At 38.7% G+C, this 16,176-nt stretch overlaps 1 protein-coding gene across 10 annotated transcripts in view; it reads left to right on the top strand.

Moving 5' to 3' along the window:
- The window catches only part of ZNF112 (zinc finger protein 112), a 35,127-nt gene extending 20,522 nt beyond the window's left edge, over positions 1-14,605 (top strand). For all 10 annotated transcript variants that reach the window (XM_058529518.1, XM_058529517.1, XM_058529516.1 and 7 more), the window contains 2 exons: positions 862-957; positions 9,267-14,605. In XM_058529518.1, the coding sequence (XP_058385501.1) occupies positions 862-957; positions 9,267-11,767 (2,597 nt within the window). In that variant the 3' untranslated portion in view covers positions 11,768-14,605. The remainder of the gene's footprint in view (positions 1-861; positions 958-9,266) is intronic.
- The last annotated feature ends 1,571 nt before the right edge of the window (positions 14,606-16,176 follow it).

The following is a 16,176-nucleotide window of genomic DNA, read 5'->3' as shown; positions in this document are numbered from 1 at the left end:
AGTTTTCCCTAAAGATAGCAAAGTGCAAAATAGCATTAATAGTATACCACAACTTGTGTAAGAAAGAAGGGAAAATAAGTTAATAGATGTATATCTGCTTATCTTTATAAGAAGGAACACAAGAAGGATTAATCAGAAAATCATGAAGTTAGTTTCTTATAGTGGGTGGGAGGTAATAGTGCGGAAGAGATGTACAAGAGAGTCACGCTTTTTCTGAGTATATGTTTTTGTCTGGTTTGGACTTTTGAAAATACGTCAGTTCAACACATTATAAAAATTAAATCAAATATGAATGCAAAAGGATGATAATCTAAAGCTAAAAGAAAAATGAAACAAGTGAACTGAGTTGTATTTGAAATGAATACCATAACCACATTGAGGACAAAAAAGAACGAACTCATGGAAGGATCTAAGGAACACAGTGTATAACTCTATACCCTTAGTTTTGGGCACCGTCGGAGGGGGTGGGAGAATGAATTACAATCCTGCACGCTTTTTAGTGGGTGTGTTCATTGTAGTGACACGGAAGAAGCAATTCTGAAACTATTTTAGGTGTATTACAGGTGCCCGGGCAATTCAATGGAGAGGGAAGAGTCTTTTCAGCAGATGGTGCTGAGACATTTGGTCTTCAGTACGCATGCCTCACACCTCACGAATAATGAACTCAAAATGGTTAAGAGATCTAATGTAAAATGTAAAAGCATGAAACTTCTAGAAGGAAACATAAGAGAAAATCTTCATGACCTTGGGTTACGCAAAGAGTTCTTAGATGTGACACCAAAAGCGTGATTCATAAAAGGAAAAAGAATAAGTTGGACTTTGTCAAAATTTACAACCTTTGCTCTCCCTGCGTTTTTACAGGGAATCAGCTCTCGAAGCCAGAGCTCATATTCCAGTTGGAGAGAGAGGAGAAGCTTTTGATGATGGAGATGGAAACCCAGAGAGATGGGTGTTCAGGTGAGAACCGTCCAACAGTAACCCAGCAGCCAAGAGCCCCTCCTGAAACATGGGTCAGAGCCCATCACTTCTCTGTTTAAACTCTCCGATGGCTTCCCATTTCACACTCAGTAATATCTAAAGTACTTAGAGTGGCCTATTAGCCCTAATGGGTCTGTTCCCGCAACCCCCTCTAGCTTTCCATGTTCACCTCTGTTGTTTGTTTTGCTCATTTATTCTGTTCCAGCTGCCCTGCCCCGTTGCTCCCCATCAGACCTGTCATTTATGATTCTGCTTCAGACCTGTGTGCTTTTCTCTTTGTCTTGAATGAATGAATTGGCTAATAGATGCTTGGTCTTTACTGTTTCGGTCCTCCTTGAGACAGCTAATAGGTGTAGAATAAATCAGTGTAATCAAAGGATACTCCACAATGTTTGTCATCTGATGAATGCCTGTCCTAATTTTTAACTGTTTAGATGTCCTTGAGTATTCATAGACAGGTAGCCATTATTCCTAAAAGATTAAGAATAGACAATCAATTAAAGTAAGTATGAAAATTGATCAATGCCAACAGTATAACTGACCCTTCCTATGCAGCAATGTCAAGTGAGACACTCTTGCGTTAACTTCTTTATTCATGTGCCCAGCTCTTTGTCTTCCCATCCTATCCTCTCCTTTCCCCTCCCATCCTCTAACACCTAAACCTTGATCCAGCTACAGTTTTGAAGTAGAATTTTCAAGTTGGACATTTATGTGATTCTAAACACTTTGGTAATGTTTCTTGAGTGCTCAAGACTCTGACTTCCAAAGCCACCGTCACATGTGTGTAGCTAAGGATGCTCCTGGGTAGGGAAAAGAGTCAATAGAAAGTTTGAAGACAAATTACTTCACTTGTATAATTTTTTGTTGCCATCTCAGTTAAGATTCAGGGTCGTACATGACACAATACAGTGCGTAGAGCAGGGGTCAGCAAACTTTTTCTCTAAAGTAATAGTAAATATTGTAGGCTTTGCCGGCCACGTGTGGTCTCTGTCACACATTCTTCTTTGTTTTTTCTTACACCGTTTAAGGAAGTGTAAAAACTCTTCTTAGGGGCCGGCCCCGTGGCTTAGCGGTTAAGTGCGCGCGCTCCGCTGCTGGCAGCAGGGGTTTGGGTCCCGGGCGCGCACAGATGCACCGCTTCTCTGGCCATGCTGAGGCCGCGTCCCACATGCAGCAACTAGAAGGATGTGCAACTGTGACATACAGCTATCTACTGGGGCTTTGGGGGAAAATAAATAAATAAAATTGTTTAAAAAAATAAAAAAATAATAAAAACTCTTCTTAGCTCTGGGGCTGTACAAAAACAGGCCTAGGGCCGTAGCGTGCCAGTCGCCCTGCTGTATAGCATCAGTAGGAGCATAGTGTCACATTTTTAAATATCTTCTTTTGTTACATACACTAACATGCTTATATACCTTACATTAATGGAAAAATTTGATAATGTACATTCTTATTTTTAATATACCAATTTTTCTTCTTCATGATAGTTTGGGGAGGTCCCTCCCAGTTCAAGATTACAACTCTTTTATATCTTTTTATCATGGCTGTATAATATTCCAACATGGATCATTTAGCTCTTCTCCAATTGATGGGCGTTAGCTTATTTCTTTTCCTTTTTTTTTTTTTTATCATAATACAGAAGGTACAATAGAAACCCCAATCCAAATGTCCTTGGGTACTAGTGGTTTTATTTCTATGAAATAAATTACCTATTGACTCAGAGATTCAAAGAGGAAATCTTGCTGAGCTTTAACTTTGGAGTTGTGACCAGAGGAAACATAATTATCCCTGATTGGCTTTCCTGCACTCTATGGGAGTAGCCATTAATTGACTTGGGCAAAGAAACATTTTTAAAATGAGGATTCTTGGAACCACTCTCTTGGCAGGTCCCCTCTAGAAGAAACAGCTCCATTTCCATTTACACTAGGAAAGAGAAAGTTGTCAACAAATAATATCTTCTCAACTATCCATTTCCTTGCCAGATTTCTCAACTTGCAGCCTATCCATCTCTTCCAAAGTCAGCATCCACATAGATTCCCTTTTTCCATGCGGGGCAAGTATGATTCAAGGTCAGAGAAACGAGAGTTATGAAGTGTAGTACCTTCTTTCTTTTCATCCCCTCTTCAAACATGGGCCTGTACTTCTCCATCTTTATCCCTTGCAGGTTAGCCATGAAATAAATAACTTGATGTAGATTTTAGACAGTTTTCAAACCTTCATTCTCATTAAGATTTGGTGTAGAATTTTCAACTGGTGAACACTATAACCTAAAAAATGAGGAAGTTGCACTCTCAGGGTTCATACATCCTGAGGGAGAGAAAGAATATATTTCAAGTGGTAGTTTCTTCCTTATGTTTTGAACTTCAGTCCATGTAGGCGTGAAACCAAAATACACACCTACTAATTGATATTTTTCCAAGTTTCCACATTTGAATTTTGCATTTGAGCCTTGTAATTGTTTGATTACGAACTTTATGCCTTCGTCAACTGTTTAGACCAGTGGTTTTCATATTTTTTTGACCATGACCCTCAGTATGTAATGTAGCCTGTACAGACCTATGTATGTTTACCTCTCTGCACATCTGAAACAAGCGTTTCATGCAGTGATACCTGGCGTGCACTGCACCACTGATATTTTCTGTCCTTTTTTTTTAATTGCGTGTCACAGTCTGCTAAGTTGATGTCAAGCCTCACTAATGGTTCCCCATCATTAGCGTTCTCATGCTGTCATAGGCCATACGTTCCACATTTCTACATGCAACGATACTCCATAATCTGTTTTCAAAAGTGCAGCCTTCCCCACCAGCCATTAAATTTTTGTCTTCTATTTGGAAAGTGATAAGAAAAGTAATTTTACTTATAGTAAAACAGACGATTTGTAGTCCATGTCTACATAAAGTCAGCTTGTTAACCCACACAAGCCAACAAAATCTGTTTTCATGGAGTTGCCTGGTTAATTCTATCAGAAGTGCAGAGTCTGTTAGGGCGACCTGCAGCTGTTGCTGACATGAGGCATCGTGGTCCCCAGGGGCTCTGAAGGATGATCCTTTACCAGCACTATGTAGCCCTTAACACTGCTGGTTGCTGTTGATGTAATCTGAAACTCCCAGCAGGGGTGGAAAGAGAAGTTTCTGGTCCACGGGGCCAGGCCGGCATCTGTGCACTGGCGGAAACATCGTTGCTCTACGAACCAAGGGCTTCTGGACTTTTCTTTTTTCCCCATAGAAAATGGTTTCTGTTTTTCTTTTCCAGTGTCATCTCTAATTATATAAAACCATCCACTTCAGTAACCAGGAGATCCTTTCTTTTAGTAGTCTCCATCTATCAAGCAATAAGGCACTCCTTATTACTTGCTCTTTTTTTTTCCTATTTCTTTCAAATTATCTTGCTCTTTCTTCTATTTCCTTTTGGTCGTTTGCTGGTTCCAGCTAGATCTGAATCCACTAAACTCTTCAGGAAAGTATTTGGCCATTTTGATTTTCTCCACAGGGAGAGACTGGAAAACAGCCACTCTTTGCCTCAGTGAGCGTGCAGAGCAGGCTTTGGCAAAGTGCCGCACCAAATCCACAGAGAGGGAACGCTCGCACCAGGGAGGCACTTGCATGTTTTTGTTAGCAAATCCTGTTGCCCACGATTTCTTCTTTCTGAAGAGGCACTAAACATATCTCAGTCCTTCCCAGTTTATATTTCTCTGTACTGTCCAGGCTCTTAGAAAGTCTGGAGACAGAATGACAAACTCCAGAGCAGATGGCAAGACTTCAAATCCACCAGGAGGTGTATTGTGAGAATTTTACGTCTCTCGGCTACTAGAGAGAAACTTCCACACACTCATTACCAAGAGCAACTTGGACATGTGCACACATACACACACATACACACACACACACCCAGAAGTGGCACAGTTCATCTGATTCTGATGACCTTGTGGCTGCTACCACCATTTGGGCACCTTTAGGAAACTCAGAAGAGGAGCTTTCCATTCGTTTAAGACCAAAGTATTTCCAGACAAATGTTAGCTCTTTAAGTATTGAAGCTTCCCTAGCTTTATGGTACTAATCCATTTTTTCTTTAATGCTATGACTCTAGTGGTGGGCCAGATTTTTCCAGCGTTATCTTTAAACAATCTCTCACAGATATTGTTTCTTCTACTCTAATCTCCTTCTCTGTCCCAAGTGGAATGTCATTCCCCACAGTGAAGAAGAGAACAGCTGAGAAGTAGGTGTTTTTCTAAGAGACAATCCCTAAGAATTCCTCGTCTTTAATTCCATTTCCTTTTAAAGTATAATTATCTGGCCCTGAACAAAGAAACTTGCCATTCCTATTACTAGGGGCACAGATAGCTGTTCTCAGCTGTTTCCTATGATAATTTTAATTCCTTTATGGCTTAATTAGAATATCAAACATCACTGGGTTGAGAGTTGCTGCAATTGTAACCTAGTTTTATATGTTAACCTTAACTAAACCTTAAGTTTTAACACAGCCTTTCATATTTTGTGATGTCTTACATGTGCCAAGCAGAAATTGATCTAGCATTACAATTCCTTGCCCAAATTCCCTTTTTAATAGAAAACTTGCTACATTTGCTTTAGCTAACTGTAGATACATGGGTAAAATGACATGTTGCTAATAAAATATGACAAATCTGTTTTTTAAATCACACATGTTTAATCACTGTTTTCTTACCATTTTTAGATGACTTTTTTGATCATTATTATGGTTCTGACATCTGATCTTGGGCTGTGATAGGCTGGCCAGTTTTATAAAGGGAACTGAAAAATGCCATAGTACATAGAAGTTTTAAAAACAGACTTCTAAATAACACATGGGTCAGAAAAGAAATACCAAGAGAAATTTAAAAACATTTTGAAGAAAATGAAAACACAACTTATCAAAATTTGTGGGATACAGCAAAAGCAGTGCTTAGAGGAAAAGTTGTAGCTTTGAATGCATATGTTAGAAAAGAAGAAAGATCTGAAATCAGTCATGTAAGTTTCCACCTTAGGAAACTAGAAAAAGAAGAGCAAATTAAATCCAAAGTAAGCAGAAGAAAAGAATAAGAATTGGAACAGAAATCAATGAAATTGAAAATAGGAAATCAATAGAGAAAATCAACAAAACCGAAAAGCTGGTTCTTTGAAAAGATAAATAAAATTGATAAGCTTCTAGCCAGGCTAACTAAGAACAAAAGAGAGAGGATACAAACTACTAATATCAGAAATGAAAGAGGGGACATGACTACAGGACCTGTGGACGTTAAAAGGATAATAAAGGAAGACTATGAACAAACTCTATGCCCACAAATTTGATACCTGGATGAAATGGACCAATTCCTTGAAAGACACAATTTGCCAAAACTCATACAAGGAGAAATAGACAATCTGAATAGGCCTATATCTGTTAAAGAAATTGAATCAATAACTAATAAGCTTTCAAAACAGAAAGATAGAACTCATTCAGTTGTGAGGAAAAGTAGAGACAGACAGGTAGTCCTCTAAAGGTTAAATATACTCTGTTCAAGAGAGGTAAGCCAGAGGTGTGGTTAAGAGAGTAGCCAGCAGAGCACCTGAAGTATTAGTCTGTAATCAAAATGTTATTCTTACTGTATCTTCTACTGTCCAGAAGATGCCTTAGTTTCTCTTACTATCTAAAAGCACAGTAAGAACACAGGGTAATATCAGCCTGGGTTGCCTGAGTTGACATTCTTGAGTAGCTATTATTAAAAAAGAGAAAAAGAAAATATAAATGGAGATTTTTTTTGCCTTCATTCATTATGGCCAACTGTTGAATTTAAATTATTATTCGGTATTTATGATAAATATAACATCTTTTTTACTGAATTAATTGACGTAGGATGCTGGAGTGACTGACTTTCTCAAACTCTAAATCAGGATTACTAAGAAGATGAAATAAATTCTCAGCCTTGTGACTTCAAATGAGGTCTTCCAGAGCTCGCTCTTATGCAGTACATATTTTCTCCATCAAATCATGTTCATTTATAAATCCCACTCAACACAATTTCTCATCAGCACTCTACCATTGATATTAAAATAGAACTTAAATGTTGAGATATGGAAAGGAAATGACAAGTAAGGTGTTTTTGGTATACACTGCTGACTAAAGGAAATTAAAGTTAATGTTGTTAAATGTGTAATCTTTTCCATAAGAGGCTGAAAATAAGTGAAATGACCTTTTTTTCTTCCTCTGTCCCTTTAACATTAAGCCAGTGGTCAGAAAGAAATTTTAATCTCTTTTATATATTGGAGAGATTCTTATATCATAAATTATCTACAAATTTGTATTGAAACAGTTGCTTTGTAAGAAATTGGGCTTTGACTAGCAAGCTGTTTTCATGTTCTTAAGCCACTATGTCAGTCCCAAAAGACATAACATATTAAATTGTGTCTTTATGGATGTATATTGAGTGTTTTTGATGATACCTAGACAAAACTATAAGCATGATTAACTCTAGCTGGAAGCCCAAACTTTCTTATGTATAAGCTATTTACTTTATCTGACATGCCTCCTATAGTATGTCCCTTCATTTCATCTTTAGATGATAAAATATTAATATAACTGAAAGCTTTGCTTTTGAGAAACCAGAGTCATTACTAATCATTTTTTACAGCACCGAGATGAGTACTTACTGATGTGCCATAAAGCGTTTCCTGCAGTCAATGCGCTGCCCTAGAGCCTGTTGCCACGCGATCATCAGTGTGCCTTTTATTTTTCCCTTTTTTTTTTCTTTTTTCACGTTGGGGATAGGGTGGGGCTACAGGTAAGATTTTGTACAAGAAAAATGCATGATTTTAAAGGTTATTTTAAAAATTAAAAAGACATAGTCCACAAGAGATTCTTGTGGACTTTGCCTTTCTCATCAGCAGGTGATACCCTGAGTGTAGCCATGCCTCTCACACAGCCTTCCAACTTTGCAGCAGAATTGCCGTCACCAGTTCCTTTCTCACGAAAAGTAACTGGCGTGTACGTGCCCTCTTAGTTCTGTGAGTGAGAGAGACTCATACTGTAATCTATTCGTTATATGCTGACTGAGCAGCTCCTCGTCACTAGGAGTGGTGTGGGCAGTAAGGGTGATGCAGTGCATGAAACAGATTGCTTGTCCACGTGACTAAGACATTCCAGTGTGGAAAGACCGACAAACACAATTAGGTAAGGAAGAATTGTCATGTTGAGAATAATATTCATAGTATGAAAAAAAAGTCCTCCTTTACTGCTTTCTTTTCTGGATGCCGCAGAGAATTAGTGTACTGCCAAGTGGCAGAAGAGTGCATGTCATTACTTCAACCCTCTTGAACCACTTGTCCTCAGGGAGGATACTGCTCACCAGGATATGAAGATCTGCTGTCTGGTTACAATCTGAGCCTTAATAACTGAGTAACAAGCTATTTCCACCCAAACATGTCCGTCTTCAACTCTTTTGGTGCCTCAAATTCCCTAACATGAAAATAACTTTCCAGTAAAATGATGCAAGCCAAATTCAGTGTTCATTGAGTTCTGTTTGTTTGCTGAGTTGCCTCAGGAGACCTGTAGGTGCCATGAACCTTGGCTGTGCTTACCTCCCTCAGTCTCCATGTTTTTCTAATGTCTTTGGGGTTGAATTCTGTCACTATTTCACATTGTGACCTGCACCATGGCCCTTTGTCATTGTGAAATATCTTTTCACAATGAGTTAAAACTGATAATGGCTTACAGTGACTTAGAAGAGTTTATTATTCTCATGAAGATAAATAGTTCATTCGAGATAGGCTGTATGATGGCTCAAGCATAGAGTAAAGGTCTTTGTTTACATCTGACTGCATAGCGTTTAACACACAATCTCCTTATAAAGAAACAAACAAAAACATTACCATGCCCATGTGCCAGAGAAAAAAGAAAAAGTTATTATTAGGACATGAAACATTTGTCCACTTGAAACTATGTTCTTTCCAATTTGAAATTATCCTCTTCTGTTTTCTTCTTGGGATCTCCAGGCAATCCCTGATAACATGTGTATGGTTTGACTAGGCCTTTTGAACAGGGCCACCATATTCGATGTCCAGATTGTGTTACAAAGCCCTGATTTAGAGGCATGCAGATAGCCTGAATTATGTGGCCCCTACTAATATTCCTGGTGTAGCCAAAGAAGAGCCATTTCTAAGTATTCTTAGAGGGAGTAACATGAATTTTCCTCTAGTTCCTTGAAGTTTCCTGTCATGACCTAAGTGCAAAGTCTTGAAATCTCTGAATAAAAGCATTCACTTTTGCACATGTCTAAATTCTCTTTATCCTTATAGGAACCAAGAATCAACATAATATGGAGAGTGTTCAAGAAGTGGGGTTAAGCTGCCTTTCCCCCAGAGAGCTTTCCTCCTGGCAGACCCAGCAACAAGATGCAGGCACGTTAACCAGATGTCGAGATTGCGTGAAAAATTGGCAAGGGAATATTTCTCAGTTGCCAACACGAGGTGATTCCCCCTGCCAGGTTTGGGCGGGAATACCAATTCAGATTTCTGAAGATGAGAACTATATATTGAGTCATATAGAGGATAGTTCCAATTACATAAAAAATCAAGAATTTCCATCTTGGAGAGCCCAGCATTCTTGGAGGAAGATGTATCTGACAGAGTCATGTAATTATCAGTGTGGATGTCGGCAAGTTTCCATGAAAAATGATTTCTGTAAGTGTGACAGTGTCAGTTGGATCTCACATCACAATGATAGTCTGGGAGCACACAGAACAGAGAAAAACTCCAGCTGCCATGACTGTGGAGAAGACATCATGAAGGTTTCATTGCTTAGTCAAGACTTAATTCAAACAGGGCAAAAGCCCTATCCCTGTATTGAGTACAGAAAAGCCTTCAGTGATGACTCCAGCTCTGAAGTTCATCAGCAGTTACAGTTGGGAGGGAAGCCCCATATATACAGTCCATGTGGAAAGGGCTGTAGTTATGATTCAGTTCTCCATATTCATCAAAGTGTTCATCGAGGAAATGATTGTGTTTCTGAGAGTTCACCTCTCCAATCCCATCAGAGAGTTCATGCAGAGGAGAAGCCATGTAAATGTGAATATGGTGAGAACTTCAATCAGTGCTCTTCTCTCAACACTTATGAACTTCTTCACATAGGAGAGACATCCTATAGATGCAACATTTATGAGAAATCTTTCAGTCGTAGCTTAGACATTAATGGTATTTTTAGGGTCCATACTGGGGGGGAACCCCATGAATATGAGGAGAATGGGAATGTCTTTAATCAGAGTTCTTGTCTTCAAGTCCAGCAGAAAATGCACACTGAAGAGAAACTGTACACAGATATGGAGTGTGAGAAAGGTTTCATTTGTAGCTCAAATCTTAACATTCAGCATAGAGTTCAAATGGAAGAGATTCCCTATAATTCTGAGGAGTGTGGTAATGGCTTCAGTCTGGCCTCACATTTTCAGGACCTTCAGGTAGTCCACACTAGGGAACAACCATATAAACATTATTCATGTGTTAACAAATTCAGCCAACATTCATATCTTCAAGGCCATCAGAAAATTCGCATTGGAGAGAAACCTTATAAGGAGTGTAGGAACGGCTTCAATTGGAGTTCAAAACTTAAAGATCATCAGAGAGTCCACACTGGAGAGAAGCCATACAAATGCAATGCATGTGGTAAAGGCTTCAGTCACAGATCAGTTCTTAATGTTCATCAGAGAGTCCACACAGGAGAGAAACCTTATAAATGTGAAGAGTGTGATAAAGGATTCAGTCGGAGTTCATACCTTCACGCCCATCAGAGGGTCCACACGGGAGAAAAACCATACAAATGTGAGGAGTGTGGGAAGGGATTCAGTCGCAATTCATACCTTCAAGGCCATCAGAGAGTTCACACTGGAGAGAAACCATACAAGTGTGAGGAATGTGGGAGGGGCTTCAGTCGAAATTCACACCTCCAAGGCCATCAGAGAGTCCACACTGGAGAAAAACCATTCAAATGTGAGGAGTGTGGGAAGGGATTCAGTTGGAGCTTTAATCTTCAAATTCACCAGAGGGTTCACACAGGAGAGAAACCCTATAAATGTGGAGAATGTGGTAAGGGCTTCAGCAAGGCCTCAACTCTTCTGGCCCATCAGAGAGTCCACACGGGTGAGAAGCCTTACCAATGTGATGAGTGTGGTAAGAGCTTCAGTCAGAGATCATACCTTCAAAGCCATCAGAGTGTCCACACTGGAGAGAGACCATATATATGTGAGGTATGTGGGAAGGGCTTCAGTCAGAGAGCATATCTTCAAGGTCATCAGAGAGTCCACACTAGAGTGAAGCCATATAAATGTGAGATGTGTGGGAAGGGCTTTAGCCAGAGTTCACGCCTTGAAGCACATCGGAGGGTCCACACGGGAGGGAAGCCATACAAATGTGAGGTGTGCACAAAGGGCTTCAGTGAGAGTTCACGCCTTCAAGCACACCAGAGGGTCCACACAGAAGGGAGGCCTTATAAATGTGAACAGTGTGGTAAGGGTTTCAGTGGGTTTTCAAGTCTTCAAGCCCATCACAGAGTCCACACTGGAGAAAAACCATACAAATGTGAGGTGTGTGGAAAGGGCTTCAGTCAGAGATCAAACCTTCAGGCTCATCAGCGAGTCCACACGGGAGAGAAACCATACAAATGTGATGCATGTGGTAAGGGTTTCCGTTGGAGCTCAGGTCTTTTAATTCATCAAAGAGTCCATAGTGATGATAAATTCTATAAAAGTGAAGAGTATGGTAAGGATTATCCTTCAGCAGAGAATCCGTACAGAAATGAAGTTCTGTAAAATGGTGTTCTATTTTGTTTTGAAGTCCTCAAATGGGAGCTAAAATTTTCCATTCACTAGAGTTCTTATAGTAGAAAAAAAATTTCTTTAATGAAAATGGAATGTTTCTGCCCAACCTCAGCATTCACAATAGCCAGGAGACCACACACTGAAGACATCTAATGAGAGGGCTTCCATAAGGGATTTTGTCAGAACTTTAACCTCATTCATTGCACATGACTTTAGCTAGTCGTTGCACTAGGGCTTATAAAAGATAAGAGTATGGTCAGGAACTTAACTAAAGTACAGTGATGAGCATGTCTAAATCCACGTCCACTAGAATGTAAGCTGAATGAGAGAAGGGGCTTCATTCACTGCTAAGTCTACAAAACCATGGCATTGCATAACTCAGTATAGGTGCTCAGTACTTTTGCTAAATGACTAAAAGCATGTCCAGGTATCATGCTTGAAAATTTTAAGCAGCTCATTTCCCCCCCAAAAAAAATTCATTTAAAAATGTGTTTGGAGGAGGAATCCTGCAAGTAGCCTTAATGTAAACACTTCAAGTAGATAAATATTTAAAATGTAGAGCATCAAGCAATATTGCAATCAGAAATTACATGAATTTGGTTGTAACCCTGTTGGGATTGGTTCCCATCCTTCGTCCCTTAAGCAGGGATGAGCTGAATTTATTGCCATTTGGTCTCTTTCTATACAGTACATCATCAGTTTAAGTTTAGCTGTGTGTGTGTGTGTGTACATGTATGTGCACTTTACATGACGGTACAAACTGATAAACAATGTTTCTGGTTAACTCTACAAAAATGGAACACTGCATTTTACATAATTGAATTGTTACTCCTGCCCTGTGTGTTAATGCGGAGTTTTACTGTAATATTTAGAAAGTGTCAGAAGTGGTTACTAATGAAAAATACTTTCTAAATAAATGTTAAAATTACAATGCTTGGTTTTTTAGTCTCCATATTTCCATCAAAGTCCTTTTGATCTGACTGATTTCTAAGAGTTATAGCCTCTGTCCAATTCAGACCTCCTTAGGCAGGATCTGTGACGAGTTTAGAGGACTTTAATTTTGTCAACTTCTCCACCCCCATACTTATTCCATTCACACAAAGAAAGGAAAAATCTTGAATTTTTCTAAGCATTGTATCAAATGTATTGGTTATTAGGATAGGATTTCCTTTTACTTGGTAGTCTCTGTCTTCAAGAACAATGCATTTTGTTGATGGGAGTGAAAAATACAAGCTTGTTAGAGAAGAATCATATGATATATATCAAAATGCAAAATGTGCATACCCCTCCAGAAATCATAGAATAGTGATTTATAATAAAGCAGTTTTAACAGTGAGAAATGATGTGTACGATGAGGTATTCCAGTATCTGTAAACTGGAAATAAATAGGAGTTTGCATAAATTTCTCTGTGTTTCCATAATATGGAGCTACAGAAAGTATGGAATTGATCTAAAATGGTGGGAAAGGATTATGCATATTGCTTAGCAAAAATGTGGACTGTACCTTCATAGTATCCAGTTAATCTGTCTGTATACATATATGTTCAAATACATAACTTAATAGATAATGTGTGAAAGATTACTCACTATCATGTACACAGTGGTTTTCTCTGGCAAGCAAAATTTTGGCTTAGTCTTTTTTCTTTTTTGTACTTAATTTTAAAAATGTACAATTAACATTTATCAATTTTACCAAAGTAATAAACTACTGAGATATTATCTTTTAGAGTTAAAAACTCATAATATGATTGCTCCATTTCATTAGATGGAATTATAGCCAAAATTAAAGAATAAAACCCCTGAAGTTAATTTTCAAAATTCTCTAGATTTTTAAGGATACAGATCAGCTACTTTATCTTTCTGTGAAATTTCTTTAGGTCTCGCTGCCCATACAGCCTAGAATGTCCTAGTGCAATTTAGTATTATTATAAATTGATGCATCACAGTTTTTCTGTCCGACTTGCCCCTGTTGGCTGGATGGGGTGACTAAGGCACTGGCTTAACCTGGCTTCCAAGGTGTTAGTTCAAGTTGCACAGTATTATCAGAAATCCAGGGCTTCAAATGCATTTCTTTCTTTCTTTTTTTTTTTTGGTGAGGAAGATCAGCCCTGAGCTAACATCCATGCTAATCCTCCTCTCTTTGCCGAGGAAGACTGGCTCTGAGCTAACATCTATTGCCAATCCTCCTCCTCCTTTTTTTTCCCCCAAAGCCCCAGTAGATAGTTGTGTGTCATAGTTGCACATCCTTCTAGTTGCTGTATGTGGGACGCGGCCTTAGCATGGCCGGAGAGGCCGTGCGTCGGTGGGCGTCCGGGATCTGAACCCGGGCCGCCAGTAGCGGAGCGCGTGCACTTAACCGCTAAGCCACAGGGCTGGCCCCTCAAATGCATTTCTTTACTATCATCACTTCCCAAGGGAAGATCATGAGGCTCATGGTGGTTTTATCAGTTAGGATGCTCTAAGTTGTAAGTGACAGAAAATGTAACTCAGAGTTGCTTAAACCAAAAGTATTTCTCAGTTCATATAAATGAAAAGTTATAGGTAGTGTAAGACTTGGGTCTGGGTCAGTCAAGGAGGTTTATATTTGCTTTGGTTTAATGCTCTCACCTCTGTCCTTTTGTGTGAACTCTTGTCTTCAGATTGCTCACCAGATGGCAGTATCACCTGCTATTTTGTTCACAGCCAATGGAAGAGAGCTTCTGTCTCATTTTAATGTTATGTCATCCTGGATCCCCAAAATGTATAACATCTCTGACCTCTCCAGTCCCCACCCAAGACTGTGACTAAACCAAGGCAATAAAGAACATTGCTGGTCCCATAAATAGGATAGCTTGCTTCTAGTGACAAGCAATGGCAGGCTGCATTGGGAAAATAGCAAGAACGTGGACAGAGAGTCCTGTGGCACAAGTGTGTGGGGATGCCAAAAGCTGAAGGTGGAGCAGGAACGTTGAGAAAAATCCTCCAGCTCTTCAGCTCCCACACTAAGCACAAGGTAACGTTAGAAAAATTTGAAGTGGCATACCAAAGATAACTATGGCAACACCAGAATCCAATTCCTGAGCAGATGGATTCAACACCCCACCCTAACATCCTAGTAGAACAGGTGTGCCCAGTTTCAGGCAAAAATACTATTTAATCCCTACTGTTTGACATGTTACATGACATTTAATAAAAAATCACAAGATAAAAAAAAGTCTGTTTAGAAACAGCAGACTGATGCCAAGAGAGAGCAGACTAATCAATAAAACCACACTTAGAAATTACCATATTTTGGAAATGTCAAACAGAATTTTGTATAACCAACTGATGTGTTAAATGCTCTCGTGAAAAGGGCAGACAATATACATGAACAGATGGGGGAATTTCAGTGGAAATTAATAAAGAATCAAATGGGAAATGCTAAAAATTAAAATGTATCACAAAAGATGCTTTTCAAGGACTCATAAGTAGGCTCAACACAGCTGAGAAAAGTGTCAGAGAACTTGGATATAGGTCAATCGAAATCATCCAAACTAAAACACGGAAAGTGTGAAGAAAACAAAATAGAGTATCCAAGAACTGTGGGGAAACTTTTTATGGTCTAATAGATGTATAATTGGAAATCTAGGGGGAGAGGAGAGAGAGAATGAGAAGAAAAATATTTGAAGAGATATTGGCTGAGATTTTCCAAAAATAAAAAAGACTTCACCCAGATCCAAGAACCTAAGCAGCAATAAAAAACAAAACTAGACACATTATTGCCAGACAGCTGAAAATGAACAATGCAGAGGAAATATTAATGGAAAACAGAGAAAAAAGACATTACATACAAGGAACAGATGAGAAAAAGAGCAGACTTCTGATCAAAAACCATGCAAACCAGAAGACAATGGAGTGATATCTTTAACATTCTGAAACAAAATACTGTTAAAAAATTTCAAACCCAAAGAAAAAAAATCTTTCAAAAAAGTATGCAAAATAAAGGCATTCTCAGATGAACAAAAGCCAATAGAGTTCACTACCAGCAGATCTGCACTACAAGGAATATTAAAGGAATTTCTACAGGCAGGAAGAATATCATACCAGAAATAGACTTGGATCTACCAAAAGAAATAAGGAACTTTGAAAATGGTTAAAATGGAGGTAAATATAATTTTTCTTAATCACTTGAAAATATAATTCACTAAAGCAAAAATAGGAGCAAAGTTTTGTGAGTTTATAACATATATAAAAGTAAAATGTAACAATACCACTAATGAGCAGAGAGAAATTGGAAGTATGCTGTCATACACTGCATGAATTGGCATGATATTATTAGAAGGTAGACTGAAAAATTATAGACATGTAAGCCCTAGAGCAACCATTAAAAAAAAATTTTAAGTGGGATATAACTAACAAGCCAGTAGTGGAGATAAAATGGA

This window comes from Diceros bicornis, chromosome 34 (genome assembly GCF_020826845.1).
Source record: "Diceros bicornis minor isolate mBicDic1 chromosome 34, mDicBic1.mat.cur, whole genome shotgun sequence".
In the NCBI taxonomy this organism is placed as follows: Eukaryota; Metazoa; Chordata; class Mammalia; order Perissodactyla; family Rhinocerotidae; genus Diceros; species Diceros bicornis.
Note: the sequence above shows the minus strand (reverse complement) of the source record. Positions and strands in the feature narration are given on the sequence as shown.